The sequence below is a fragment of the Balaenoptera ricei genome, chromosome 12 (genome assembly GCF_028023285.1).
Source record: "Balaenoptera ricei isolate mBalRic1 chromosome 12, mBalRic1.hap2, whole genome shotgun sequence".
NCBI classification, from domain to species: domain Eukaryota; kingdom Metazoa; phylum Chordata; class Mammalia; order Artiodactyla; family Balaenopteridae; genus Balaenoptera; species Balaenoptera ricei.
In genome coordinates, this window is record NC_082650.1 from 15,487,662 (window position 1) to 15,502,401 (window position 14,740).

General features: G+C 39.5%; 1 protein-coding gene across 11 annotated transcripts in view; it reads right to left on the reverse strand.

Moving 5' to 3' along the window:
- MTHFD1L (methylenetetrahydrofolate dehydrogenase (NADP+ dependent) 1 like) overlaps positions 1–14,740 on the reverse strand; it is a 283,519-nt gene that overhangs the window by 153,079 nt on the left and 115,700 nt on the right. For 8 of the 11 annotated variants that reach the window (XR_009506127.1, XR_009506128.1, XR_009506129.1 and 5 more), the window contains exons 21-24: positions 13,217–13,356; positions 7,837–7,878; positions 6,669–6,769; positions 5,942–6,119 (exon numbers count right to left, since the gene is read on the reverse strand). Coding sequence is in view for 8 of the 11 variants with exons in the window: in XM_059940989.1 (XP_059796972.1) it covers positions 5,942–6,119; positions 6,669–6,769; positions 7,837–7,878; positions 13,217–13,356 (461 nt within the window). In the remaining 3 variants the exon portion in view is untranslated. Of the gene's footprint in view, positions 1–5,941; positions 6,120–6,668; positions 6,770–7,836; positions 7,879–13,216; positions 13,357–14,740 lie in introns of those variants that run through there. The other 3 variants (XM_059940993.1, XM_059940994.1, XM_059940992.1) reach the window with 3 other exon arrangements.

Here is a 14,740-nt window from a genome sequence, read left to right on the forward strand (position 1 = left end):
GATGGATCTAGAGACTGTCATACAGAGTGAAGTAAGTCAGAAAGAGAAAAACAAATATCGTATATTAATGCATGTATGCGGAACCTAGAAAAATGGTACAGATGAGCCAGTTTGCAGGGCAGAAGTTGAGACACAGATGTAGAGAATGGACATATGGACACCAAGGGGGGAAAACTGCGGTGGGGTGGGGATGGTGGTGTGCTGAATTGGGCGATTGGGATTGACATGTATACACTGATGTGTATAAAACTGATGCCTAATAAGAACCTGCAGTATAAAAAAACAAACAAAACAACTAATACTAAACTTTCATTGGGTTATTTGTATGGAAATAGGTTAATATAAATGTTTCAGACATTACATGAAATTTCTAAAAATCTTATATTTGTATTTGTATGGAAATATGTATGGAAATATGTTAATATAAATGTTTCAGACATTACATGAAATTTGTAAAAATCATATTTGTATTTGTATGGAAATATGTATGGAAATATGTTAATATAAATGTTTCAGACATTACATGAAATTACTAAAAAAAAAAAAAAAAAAAAAAAAACTAAAAATAGAGTTACTCCTGGGCATATATCAGGAAAAGATGAAAACTCTAATTAGAAAAGATACACGCACCCCAAAGTTCATAGCAGCATTATTTACAATAGACAAGACATGGAAGCAACCTAAATGTCCACCGAAAGAGGAATGGATAAATAAGATATGTGGTACATATATACAACGGAATACCACTCAACCATAAAAAAGAATGAAATAATGCCATTTGCAGCAACATGGATGGACCTAGAGATTATCATACTGAAGTAAGTCAGAAAGAGAAAGACAAATAACATGATATTGCTTCCATGTGGAATCTAAATAAATGACACAAATCAACTTATTTACAAAACAGAGACAGATTCACAGCCATGGAAAACAAACTTATGGTTACCAAAGGGGCAAGGGAAGGGGGAGGGATAAATTAGGAGTTTGGGATGAACATACATGCACTACTCTATATAAAACAGATAACCAACAAGGACCTACTGCATAGCACAGGGAACTCTACTTAATATTCTGTGATAACCTATATGAGAAAAGAATCTAAAAAAGAATGAATATCTGTATATGTATAACAATCACTTTACTGTATACCTGAAACTAACACAACATTGTAAATCAACTATATGCCAATTAAAAAAAAAAAAAAGATTTGAACTCAATTCTGAATGACCCCTTTAACTATAGTACATTACTTCGTCCATCAAGTGTCCATTTGTCATGGGGCACGTCCCTCACCTTCTCTGAATTCCTATTTCTGCATTTAAGATACAGAGTTGAGCTCACACACCCCATGGGATTGGATCAGATATACTTGAAATTATGTATGGAAGAGGGATTTGTTAGCTAATAAAGTGTAAATACAGATTCGTTTTTTCATCTGCTATACTGTTTTCCTGGGTGCTTGCAGATATGGAGATATATTGGTCACCTGTAAAGATATAATTGCCAAAAGTAATAATAGAAAAGATAGGTTTTGGGGAGGACTTCTAACTGCTCCTTAAAAGGAAAGGGGGCTATGATCATCATTAACGGTTTAGAGGAAATGACGCAGTGTAGTTCAAGTCTAAATATATCAATTCTCACAGGATAAACTTCCTCTGAACAATTAGGCCACTGCCTCCTATTCCGTATTTAAAAAATTATTATTCTGGGAGATTGGGATTGACATATATACACTAATATGTATAAAATAGATAACTAATAAGAACCTGCTGTATTAAAAAAATTTTTTTTATTCTGAAATAATCAACAGCCACCTCTAGTACCATGAACAAAAGTTGCCTCCTCTTGAATTAGAAGCTACTCTGGTAAAAGAGGTGCAGAATTTTCTCTAGAGAACAGTGGCTGCTTCCCTCAATATTTCAAAGTTCACCACAGACTCCCAAGTCAGAAGAGCAGCTTGTTTCTCACTTTAACTAATGGAACCGTCATCAGAAGGCCTCATGCTCTGTGAGTTGTCCGGCCTTACAGTGTCACTGAGGTCAGGTAAACACTATTTCTCTCTAGCTGTTCCTCTTTCCATTTGGGGTTTTGAGGCGATTTCTACTCCCCACACAAAAGCAATCATGCCCTGTGCTCCGACACTTATTTCCAATTTCTCCAATGAGCTCAGGTGTCTTTCTTCTGTAACACGAGACTGGGGCGGGGCTGGAGCAGGAAGTAAGATGCCATCAATCCTGCGCTGAATACGTTCTTGGTGGAATAGAGTCTGGGATGATAGCAAAAGGCACACAGAAGCCCAGTTTGTGCAGAGAAGCAAAGGCAGCAGCGTGTTTTATCCAAAAGCATTTTGTCACTTCTTTTTTTCCTGCAGGGCAGCCTGATACCTAATTGAGCTGTCCAGCATCAAAGGGCTAGTCGTGGGGGGAAAACAAAGGGAATTAAAGGGTTTCAAGAAAACCATTATTACTTAAATAAAAATTAAAAACAAAAAAGAAAGAAAAAAAAGAGGAAGAAAACCATTACTTAGTCCACAAAGGCTCACCAACACTGACTATGCACGTAATTGTGGCGGGAGGGAGGTTGAGCTCTGTTACCGCCTGCAATGATGACTTCAGATTTCTACACCGTTACAAGACAAGATTGTAAATGGTCTTATATTATCGAAGATCGACTCGCCAGCGAGAGCGACAGAGCTATCAAGGAGACAGTCCCTAGTGAGCCAGAGGCAGCAACAGCTCTTTTCATAAACTGTCACGTAGCAATAATAGGCTGCGCTGCTGATTCTTTAAGAAGCAATTACGCAGCTCACATCAAATTTCTGTGTTATAAGAAAAGGGAATTGTGTATGGCAAAGGAGGCAAGAATCCTATCAAATATGACTTTAGACCACATTATTATAAAATTGTTCCCCTTTTCACAGAAGAGCAGACATTTTAACAGCATTATCTCCACAAAAAATGGGAATTCAGGAAAAAAAAATTATGATATTGGTGGAAAGGAAAAGGGTTCATTTTAGGGATAGTACATGTTTAAGACAGCACAACTCACAAAACATTGCTTCTATTTACTGACCTTTTCACTTTGGATGGTTTCCTTGAAAAAGCCACACTTTGTGAAATCATTCGTTTAAAATCTGCCATTGCGGGGCTTCCCTGGTGGCGCAGTGGTTAAGAATCCGCCTGCCAATGCAGGGGACCCGGGTTCCAGCCCTGGTCCAGGAAGATCCCACATGCCGCAGAGCAACTAAGCCTGTGCGCCACAACTACTGAGCCTGTGTTCTAGAGCCCGCGAGCCACAACTACTGAGCCCGCGTGCCACAACTACTGAAGCCCGCGCGCCTAGAGCTCGTGCTCCACAGCAAGAGAAGCCACCGCAATGAGAAGCCCACACACCGCAACGACGAATAGCCCCCGCTCGGCGCAACTAGAGAAAGCCCGTGTGCAGCAACAAAGACCCAACGCAGCCAAAAATAAATAAATAAATAAATAAATTTATTAAAAACAAACAAACAAACAAACAAAAGAACTGCCATTGCCACTCAGAGTGGGGTGGTTCACGATCAGAGTGGGGCGGTGGTCTGAGGGTTTCCTGACAGTTGTTTGTGTAAAAGGGCCAAGAGCTGCACCAATTCATGAGGGCTGCACCCTCATGACCTAATCATCCTCAACCCAGCAAGGCTTCCCTGGGCATCAAGGCCCAGGAAGGAACACAAGATTACCTTGGCCAGCCACCATCTGAGTTGGCTTCCTTCCCCGTGATGAGCCCACTGCAGGGCTGCATCTATATTATGCCCAGCATCTCCAAAGAACAGTTTCTAATTAGGACATCTTTCTTCCTGTAGAACCCAAGCCCAGCGCCCTCCCCACTGCCACATCCTGCCCCCAGTTGATCACCACCACCTCTGTAAGACAGAACATTAGGGTCTCTCATAAAATGACCTTTGAACACGACACACTTTTTCTGAGCTAACCATCCCAATTCATTCCTGAAATCCTTCCTCCGACAGTTACCAACTACCTGCAGTGACCCCATCTGGCATGGATGCTTTGCCCATCATGGTCCTTCCTCTTCAGGTGGGTCACTCAGTTGTTGCCCATTTGAGAGGAATCCCCCCATCCCAACTGCCCCTTCTGAACACAGTACTGGATTCTGAATGACAGAGTAGGATGATGGCCTCCATCATTCCACACACACTCCCCCAGCTCTGCCTCTGTCTGGCTGTGGGACATAGGGTAGGTTACTTAACCTCTTTTTGCTTTAGTTTCCTTGTATGTAAAATATGGGAAAAGCAACAGTTTCTACCCGTCGGGGAAGTAAGGACTAAAGAAGTTAACAAGCACAAAGTGCCCGTATGCCTGGCAGACAACAAGTCCTCCTTAGACGTAAAGTTATCATCATGTTCTTCATGATGTAACTCTAGACTCAAGACTAACGGAATTTGTGAGGGATGAAGGAACCAGAGAAGCCACCAGTTTGAAGCCTGAGCACTCTGGCAACCAGGAACTACCTATGAGAACAAATCCAACAGCCAGAGCTGGAGCCAGCAAATCCAGAATGGAGATGTTTGGGTGGCAGCAAAGATGAACCAAGAAGAGTGAGGTCCCGAGAAGTTCAGATATTCTGACTGAACCCTCATTATCCAGCTGTGTTTAAAAAATATACTAGACAATTCAGCAACTCCTCTTCAGCGTATATGCCCAAAAGAACTGGAAGCAGTTTTACACACATGTTCATAGCAGCATTATTTATAATAGCCAAGAGGTGGAAGCAACCCAAGTGGCCACTGACAGGTGAATGGATAGCAAAAAAGTGGCATAAACATACAATGGACTGTTGTTCAGCCTTAAGAAGGAAAGAAGTTCTGACATATGCAATAACGTGGGTGAACCTTGAGGACATTATGCTAAGTAAGTGCTACGGACTGAATGTTTGTGTCCCCCCAAATTGGTATGTTGAAGCCTAATTTCCAATGGGATGATATATTAGCACCTGAGGCCTTTGGGAGTGATTAGGTTGATGTCATTAGGAGATGGGGCTCTGGGGTGATTAGGTCATGTGGGTGCACCCCTCATGAATGGGATTAGTGCTCTTATAAAAAGACAACCTAGAGAGATCCCTCCCCACTTCCACCATATGAGGATACAGTGAGAAGACTCCCATCTATGAAATAAGAAGCAGGCCCTCACCAGACATCAAATCTGCTGATGCCCTGATCTTAGACTTCCTAGCCTCCAAAACTATGAGTAATAAATTTGTTGTTTATAAGCCACCCAGTACTGTGGTATTCCTTATAGCAGCCTGAAAGGACTGAGACAGTGACTAAGCCCGTCAAAAAAGGGACAAACTTTATGGCTTACTGGTATGAGAGAGCCAGCAACAGAGGAGAAGGAGAAATGGGGAGTTAGTGTTTAACAGGCACAGAGTTTCGATTTTGCAATTTGAAAAGACCTATGGAGAAGGAGGGTGGTTGCACAACAATGTGAAGCTACTTAACACTAGTAAACTATTCACCTAAAAATGGTAAAGATGGTCAATTTTATGTTATGATGTATTTTACCACAATTCAAAAAATTTTAAAAATATACGAGGCATAGCTCAAGAAAACCATGGTGCAAATGGGCTATAGCAGAAACGGACAAGGAAAATATTGCCCGTGATATCCCATGCCTTATGAAGTTGCTCAAAAGTCTTGTTCCTGTGCAAACCCTGTTGAACCCTGTACTCCAAAACCCCTCTGCACTGAGTGTAGAGCACAGGCTTGGGGGCAAGGAGCTGGGGCCCCTTGGCAATAGGACCTCGTCAGATGGCTTAACCTCTTTAACCTTCGGTTTCTTATCTGCAGAGCTGTTGTGACAACCCATGTGAAGCTCTCAGCGCTGGCCTGGCATACAGTTAAGGTGCCAGACCCGTCAGGCACCATTATCATTGTGCTGGATCTTACCTGCACATCATACAGGAATTGGAAACGACTCTTTTTACTTGCAGCTTCTCTCACAGCCTGAGCCAGGTCCACCGACCCTTTCCCACCAATCGACCAGTGATAGCAGGGCACTGCATTAAAGGCGCCAGCCCGCTTTGCAAGCTCACACACCAAGTCAATCTCCGCTCGGGTGTCGGTCCTGGTGATGAAAATGTTTGTGGTTTTGCATCTGTATTCATTTAGCAATGTTTTTAAAGAAAGACTAACTGCTTATACAGAACTTTGCTCCCAAACACTGAATATATTTTAAACATCAAAAGTGGTTACACTGTGCTTAAATAAATCAGACCTTAAGAAAAGCATGGGGGAAAAATCCTCTCCAACATGACTCAAATATTTCAAGTTGTTAAGGGTTTTACTGAGAAAATTCCATAACATATCCCTTTGATCATCCACAGTCTTTCCGTCAGAAATGCTGGGTGGAATTAAGAAGAAGAAGAAAAAAAAAAAAAAAGCCAAAGAAATGGTAACTCACTATATAGATTTCACTTCCCTGATAACATTTGAAAACATTTCTGCTAAAGTAAAACCAATTCAAAGAAAATCAAACAAATAGAATGAGCAGAGTATTTCTCTATACTTTTAGATGAAGCAGAGAAAAGGTCAAACATCCTCAAAACACAAATGCAGTTAGTTCACAGGGTGGCCCAGCGATATGACCACATTTAAAGTAGGACACTTGACTTACTTGAAGACATTCAGAGCCACGACAACAGGGACCCCGAAGAGGTGAGCAATCTGAATTTGCTTCTCTAGGTTACAGCAGCCATCTGCCACCAGCTGGAGGTTCTGTAAGAAAACCAGGCCCCCATGTATCACCTCCCATCCAACCTGCCAAATTACACAGGCAGGCCCACTCTGGCAGGTTTTGGGTCTATCTATACTCACGTTATACGTTATACTCAAGCCATCAATCACTTTTTCCCTCCAAGAAAAGATGGCTGCAGAAGGAGGAGGCTCATTTTCCAAATAAAGTCTAAAATTATTCTAGATCCAATGGCATATGTGGGTCTTGAGCCAGGCAGCTATTTCTGCTGCAGACTGGTGGCCAGGACGTCAGCAACATGCCCACGCTCTGTGTGCTGGTGGACCAGAAGGCGTAAGGTCCCGGGAGGGCGACGAGCACCGTCCAGCTATTCCCTGCTCAAGTCCCTGGCGCCACCCGTAGGAGCTAAGAGGTACTGTTGCCAGTCAATCAAAGTCTATTTACTCAAGCAAGTCATAAAGCCAATTGTATATCTTCCAAAAGTCAGTATCTGCTACATCAAAAGAAAACATGGAGGGGGGGCTTCCTTGGTGGCGCAGTGGTTGAGAATCTGCCTGCTAATGCAGGGGACACGGGTTCGAGCCCTGGTCTGGTAAGATCCCACATGCCGCGGAGCAACCGGGCCCGCGAGTCACAACTACTGAGCCTGCGCGTCTGGAGCCTGTGCTCCGCAACAAGAGAGGCCGCGATAGTGAGGGGCCCGCGCACCGCAATTAAGAGTGGCCCCCACTTGCCGCAACTAGAGAAAGCCCTCGCACAGAAACGAAGACCCAACACAGCCAAAAATAAAAAATATAAAAATAAATAAATAAATAAAAGATTACTATTAAAAAAAAAAAAGAATACATGGATGTAAGAGGCCTGCTCTGATGGCTGCCCAGGGGGTAGGAACTGGACAGAAAGCCTACACCCATCTTTTCTTAAGATTGGAGAGTTAACTGAATGGATTTTATCCCTTCCCCCACCCATTTCCTCTTGGTTTATTAGAAAAGCACTTTTGTAAGAGGCCACTGGTGGAGGACCTATTCCCTGACTGAGATTCAACGGCTAGTCAATGGTTAACTGGATTTGAATAATTCTTCACTCTTACCTCTTCCGTATATTCTTTTTTAAGAGGGACCCCAGCAGTTACCTGAGATAAGAAAAGACAAAAATTAAGAATAATCCTATCAAACTGTTTACTCTGATTAAGATCTGAAAGAAAAACAAATCATGGTCCTTTTTTGGGACCACATTTTGTGCTTTTAAACCAGTAACTGGCAGCCCTGGCTGAACATAAAGTCTTCTGGGTGCTTTTAAAAATCACTGATGCTTTAGCTCCACCCTGACCAATTAAACCAGGATTGCTGGGAGTGGGACCCAGGATCAGTGATGGTTAAAAACTTCTCAGGTGATTCTAATTTGAGCTAATATTAAGAACTTTCATACTGTTGCCCATTATCCTAGCATAAAAGGGAACTCACAGTATGATTAATACCTGATTTATACAGAGTGCATAATCGTTCTAAATAAATTCTAAGTCATTTAAAAATAATTGCCATTAATTTTCCCCTTTTTTTGGCCTAGTTTCTTACAGAAGCCGATGGGGTTGGCAGTTTAAAGATAAGGAAACTGAAGGTGACAGAAGGCAGGTATCTTGCCCACAGTTACACAGCAAATGAGAGGCAGAACAGGGGCATGAGTATAATAGGGTTCTGAAACCCCAATTTAGTGCCTTTTCACAGTTCCCCATTGTTTTTTTTTTTGTCTATAGCCTGCAACTGGTTTCAGTGAGAAACCCTAGACAACATTTTAATTCACTGAGGACGTGGTGACTTATTCTCCTCTCAGCGAAAGAGGTCTTGAGAATATTAGAAATCCTTTGAAAAGTTACCTCTATGACAGATTGTTTTTTGAGATTGTGAGGAAACATCACAAGGTATTTTCAGATGGGTTTTTTTTTTCAGCATTAGCATAAACTAAAACACACAGTGGACCCTTCAGTTGGAACAACCAAAATGCTGGATTAAAAAAGGAACATAAAGTACTGCTGAGCTTGAACATATGCAAAGTTCTGCAAAATCAAAAATTAGGCAAAATCAAGAAAAATGGATTGTATGCAAATGCCAGAAAGTAGTGGGGATCAACAAAACCAAAGCTGGTTCTTAAAGACTAACAAAATTGATAATATTCTGGCAAGAGTTTTTTTTAAAAAGGAATGAAAAAAAAATTATAACTATACATGCTGTAGACAGAATTAATAGGATACTGGGACAAACTTTATACCAATACTTTTTAAAAGATAGAGAAACTTAGTATGAGTTTTAATATAAAACTCATTTAGAAAGAAATAGAGAACTTAAACAGTTCTCTACTCATTAAAAAAAATTAGGTTTGTAGTTAAAAACCTACCCCTCACCAATAAGCAACAGGCCCAGGGAGTGTTATAGGTGGCTCCTTCCCATCTTTGAATAAATAGATTATTCTAATGTTACAAAATCCCTTAATGAGAATATAAAAAAGAATCAATAAGCAAAATTCAGTTATTCATAAAAAAGATAATGAAAGGTTCATTTAATATTTGTAATATAATTTACAACATTAATAAAGAGAAAAATCATATCATCTCAATAGACGAAGAAAATTATTCAACATATAGTATAACAACTTGACAAATAGCAACAGAAGGCAATTTTCTTAGCTTGATAAAAAACATATACTGAAATATTACAGAAAACATCATACTTAGCGGTGAACTATTAAAAGTGTTCTCTTGCTGATAAGGAATAACAGTAGGATGCTGGCTATCAACACTATTTAATACTGCATTGCAACTAGAAACATATGGTTACTGATGAAAAAAAAGTATCAAGATCGGAAAGGAAGAAACAGAACTGTCATTATTTTCATATGATTGTCCACATAGAACTCTCTAAAGTATTTACAGCTAAATTAGTACAATTAATAAGATAATTTTTTAAGTTATAGAGATTTAATAAAGAGCATGGTGACTATAGGTAAAAATATTGTACTGAATATTTGAAAGTTGCTAAGAGAGTAGATCTGAAAAGTTCTCATTCCAAGGAAAAACATTTTTTTTAAACTATGTATGGTGACAGATGTTAATGACTTATTGTGGTGATCATTTTACATCGTATGCAAATACTGAACATTATGTTGTATACCTTGAAACTAATATAATGTTGCATGTCAATTATACCTTAAAAAATTTAGACAGGTCACTGGATATATATATATAAGAATCCAGAAGTAACCTGTGAAACTATTTAAAAATATAAAGCACATGGGAACAGATCGGTAAAAGGATGTAGAAGTCCTTTGGGCAATAAACTGTAGATGTTTATTAAAATATATTTCAAAAGACCTAAATCAGTGAATATCCCAAGTTCCTAGATATAAAACTGATCTACTGATTTAATGACATTCCAAAAAAACCCCAAAATCCTAGAAAGATTCTTTATGGGACTTTATGATTAGTTCAAAAATACATATGGAAGTGAAAAGGACTGATAAAGGCCGGGCACCCATGAAGAAAGAGAACTACCAGGGAGAGATTGCACTACAGACTTAGTGTAGCACAGACACAATTATGTGTAAATAGACCAGTGCAACCAAACGAAGGTCCCAGAAAAACACCTACACATGTACGGAGAATTGATTTATCACAAAGTAGGCTTGAAGATGAGAAAGGAGGGACTAATCAAAATAAATAGTGCTAGGCCAGTTGGTGATTAACACAGAAAAAATAAAATTAGGTCTGGTCATTACACCACACACCAAAAATCAGTAATGAGGGCGATGGTTAATTTTGTGTGTCAGCTTGGGTGATGGGATGCCCAGATATTTGGTCAAACATTATTCTGGGTATTTCGGTGAGGGTGTTTTTGAATGAGAATAACATTTAAATTGATGGACACTGAGTAAAGCAGACTGCCCCCCATAACGTGGGTGGGCCACTTCAATCAGTTGAAGGCCTGCTATAACAAAAAGAATCTGTGCAAGAGAAAATTTTCCAGCAGATTGCCTTCAGACTGGGACTGGAATACTGGCTCTCCTGAGTCTCCAGCAGTGGCCCACTCTGTAGATTTTTGGACTTGTCAGCCTCCATAATTGTGTGAGCCGATTACTTATAACAAATCTTTTTATATAAATACACATCCTATTGGTTATGGAGAACTCTCCTTAAGAAACTATGTTTAAAGAACTAATTATAAAAGACATATCTGAATCCAAATGTATTAGTTCTTCCATTGCACCAAGAATGGCCAGCATTTTGGAAGACAGGATATGACTGGGGCTAAAATGGGCAAGTTCAAGGGTCATAGGATTTTCCACTGCATAAATTATGTAAAAAAACAAGCTGAATAAACATAAGAGGCAGCCGTGGTTATTTGTGTAATGATATCAAAAGGAAGTAAGGATTATAATGGATCAAAAACATTACTATGGAGTTGTTTCAAGTAAGAAGGAATGACACTGAGGTGGATAACGTGGAATACAGGATTAAGAAGATCAAAGTTCATGTATTATTCAATTACTGAAAACATTTCCTTGATACAGAGTATGCCGGGCACGAGGAATACACAAATTAATAAGATATAGTCCTTAATCTCAAGGAATTCAGAGTCGAGTGGGGAGGTACACATATAGACATTCATAAAATAATATGATGCAGAAGCACTACTGGAGTCCAGGAGAGGAATGCTAAGCTTCACCTGGCTTCCTGACCCTCCCCTTTCATTATCCTCCACCCATATCTGTGCCTACTAATCTCGAGCCCTGTTACAATCATCACTAGCATGGAAACACGACATGAAGGGGAACTGAAAGAGGTACCAAGGATTAAGGTGAGCAGAAAATGCAACCACTGTACAACAGAGCACACACATTAAGATGAACTGAAACAGGATTATAAATCATGTAGTGAATTTTTATAGGACAGAGACGAGATTGGAGTGTGCAAAAACACTGGATTAGAAGTCCGGAGACCTTGATTTCATGTCTGATCAGTGCCCTAAATAGACGGAGGATACTAAGCAAGACCCGGAATCCTCCAGCACCTCAGTAATTTTATCTTTGCAAAGACTGAACCAGACTAATTTCTAAGCCCTTTCCAGTATTAAAGCCCTTTGCTTTTATAATTTTCAGGGGGCAAAACAGGGAGGGGGAATTTCAAATTTATCTTATATAGGTAGAGATCGTTTTTTGAAAATGGAAGTTGATACAGCTTCAGAGTCTGAACTCAAGGAGTGATTGGTAGCAACAATTGGTGTTTTGAACAAAATCAGAACTCTTTAGCACTACTATATTATAATACCTGCTGTGTCAATCTTGCCTTTGATATAATGGTGAAGCTCTAGCCTAAAATGAAGTGCTCAGGTGTCTGGTATTAATGAGCGGATTAGGGATTCAGAAAAGGTTTACCCTTCATTCGTATTCAGCTCTGAATGCCTGACAAAAGTGGAGAATCTGTATCTCAGCCCCAGGCTTGAGATTTGGCTCTCTGCTGGCCTGGTGACATCCCCTAAACACATCAAACCTCAGCTTCCTCATCTGTAAAATGATATAATGTCTGCCTCTCCTAGGACAAAGAATTGCTAAGATGATTAAACAGTGCACATTATGGCGTTTCATCATGGCAAACTTGTTATTTGTTTATGCTATATTAATTAATCATTGTGTGATATTTGCATACACAGTATACTAATTAAGAAATCAGATTTGGCAGTTTGTGTAACACATCAATAGTATAAGTGATAAAGAAACTCTAAATGATTTTATTTCAAAAATGGTTAATCAGTACAACATTTCTTATTCTCTCTTTGGAAATCCCTAAAAATGAAAAAGATAAAGAAAAAAAAAAACCCAAAAAACTACATCTTTGCTGTGGAAAGGTGAAAACTCCCTTTCAGGTGTGTGTGAATGCTATACATGATAAAGTCTCTAAAAAAGTTAAAATAGAATTTGTGTTTTCTAAGCAAAGCTCTCTTAGAAATAACCCAGTGCTCTAACAGAGTTATAAAATGAAATCATAATAAACAGAAACAGAAGGAAAATAGCGCTAGATGAAATCTGATGAGATGTAGCGTCAGTGAACCAAAAAACTATCCGTACAAGCACTGAACAACCTCACCCACAAAAGCAATCACTCTAACCCTTCTGTTCTTCATTCAGGAACCAAAGCCTCTATCCTCCCATTACCACAGGGTTATAAAATGTTGACATAAGTTTCAGTTTAGACTCTTAGAACTAAAAAATGGTCACATTATGCTCCTTTCCAAAATATTGCTTAGAAATAACTTTGTGGGTGTTACTAATTACTTGATCGAACTGAACTCTAAGTGCCCTGTAATGGTGATTTGTGAAAAAGGAGATATTCTAGAAAACTGCAGTTATGAAGCAGGTTTGGATGTTTCCAAGGTTCAATTCTGCTTCCTTCTGTTTTATTAGAAAGGAAGCATGGTGCTTACACTTGGTCCACCTCCGTGCATCTTCAGAGCCCGCACCGTTGCCACCAGCACCACAACACTGGGCACCAAGCCAGAAGCTCTGCACTTGATGTTGAAGAATTTCTCCATGCCAATATCAGCACCAAAGCCAGCTTCAGTCACTGTGGAGAATCAAGTTTGAAACTTGCTATTACCTTCTAAAAACAACAGTAGGTTTTGACAATCATTGATGTGGTTCAAATTCAAAGGATGACAAATTTTCCTCCACGTTCAAGGTTACTATACACCACAGCATCCTGTTCATATACAAAGGTAAAAAGATGTTTCCATGGTTTTAGAAAATGTCCTCCTTCCTTACATTCCATAAAAAGATGACTCTCTACTCTGCTTCACACCACTGTTCCTTAAGGATTCATTGCCATGGCCAACATTTTTCTTCTAGTATAGAAGGTCAAGGCAAAGCTTTTCTTAACACAGATGGGATTTCCAACTTTTTAATCAGGTTCCAAAGTGTGTCAAAGAACACTGCTGGTATGATTAGTATGGAAGATCTTTCCTTACTCTTTATAAGATACATACAGAATCACTTATTTTCATTCCATCTGGCCATTTCTATTGATGGACAAAATTGAAGTTAGTTGAGCCGTTTGAGGAGGTTGATCATCAGGCTTGATAATAAGATGGTATCTTTACTTCACAACCACAGAGGATACTCATCTTTAACCATCATTTCCCCTGCCCCCAAATTGCTAAAAATGTTACTGAGGCAGTTACGGCTATAGCAGGGAGACTATCCAACACTGCCTTCCAGGATAATACTCCTGACGCTGGGTAAGCTGCATCATCTTCATACACAAAGCGGAGCTCTGGACCAGCCACATCAGCAGCCCCTGGGGGTTTATCAGAAATGCAGACTCTTGGGCTCTATCCCAGAACTACTGAATCAGAACCAGCATTTTGAAAAGATCCCTTAGTGAGATGAATGCCCATTAAAATTTGAGAAGCACACTGCTCTAGGGAAGGAATACTATTAATGTAATAGATATTAAATATTTATGGAATATGCACTATATACTTACAGTACAACCAAGGCCATAATTTATGGCAGAAATGGGAAGAGGCAGTAAAAAAAATTTACTAAGATAAAATAAAAACCATTTAACATGTGAATAAATGAGGATATTTGTCCCCAGCATTCAGTGAATACACACATTTTAATAAAAATTAAGAAAAGAAAAATAGAGAGGGCAGACAGACAGCAGAAGCAAGAATAACTACAATCCTGCAGCCTGCGGAACAAAAACCACATTCATAGAAAGAGAGACAAGATGAAAAGGCAGAGGGCTATGTACTAGATGAAGGAACAAGATAAAACCTCAGAAAAACAACTAAATGAAGTGGAGATAGGCAACCTTCCAAGAGACAAGGAAGGACACTACATAATGATCAAGGGATCAATCCAAGAAGAAGGTATAACAATTGTAAATATATATGCACCCAACATAGGAGCACCTCAATACATAAGGCAACTGCTAACAGCTCTAA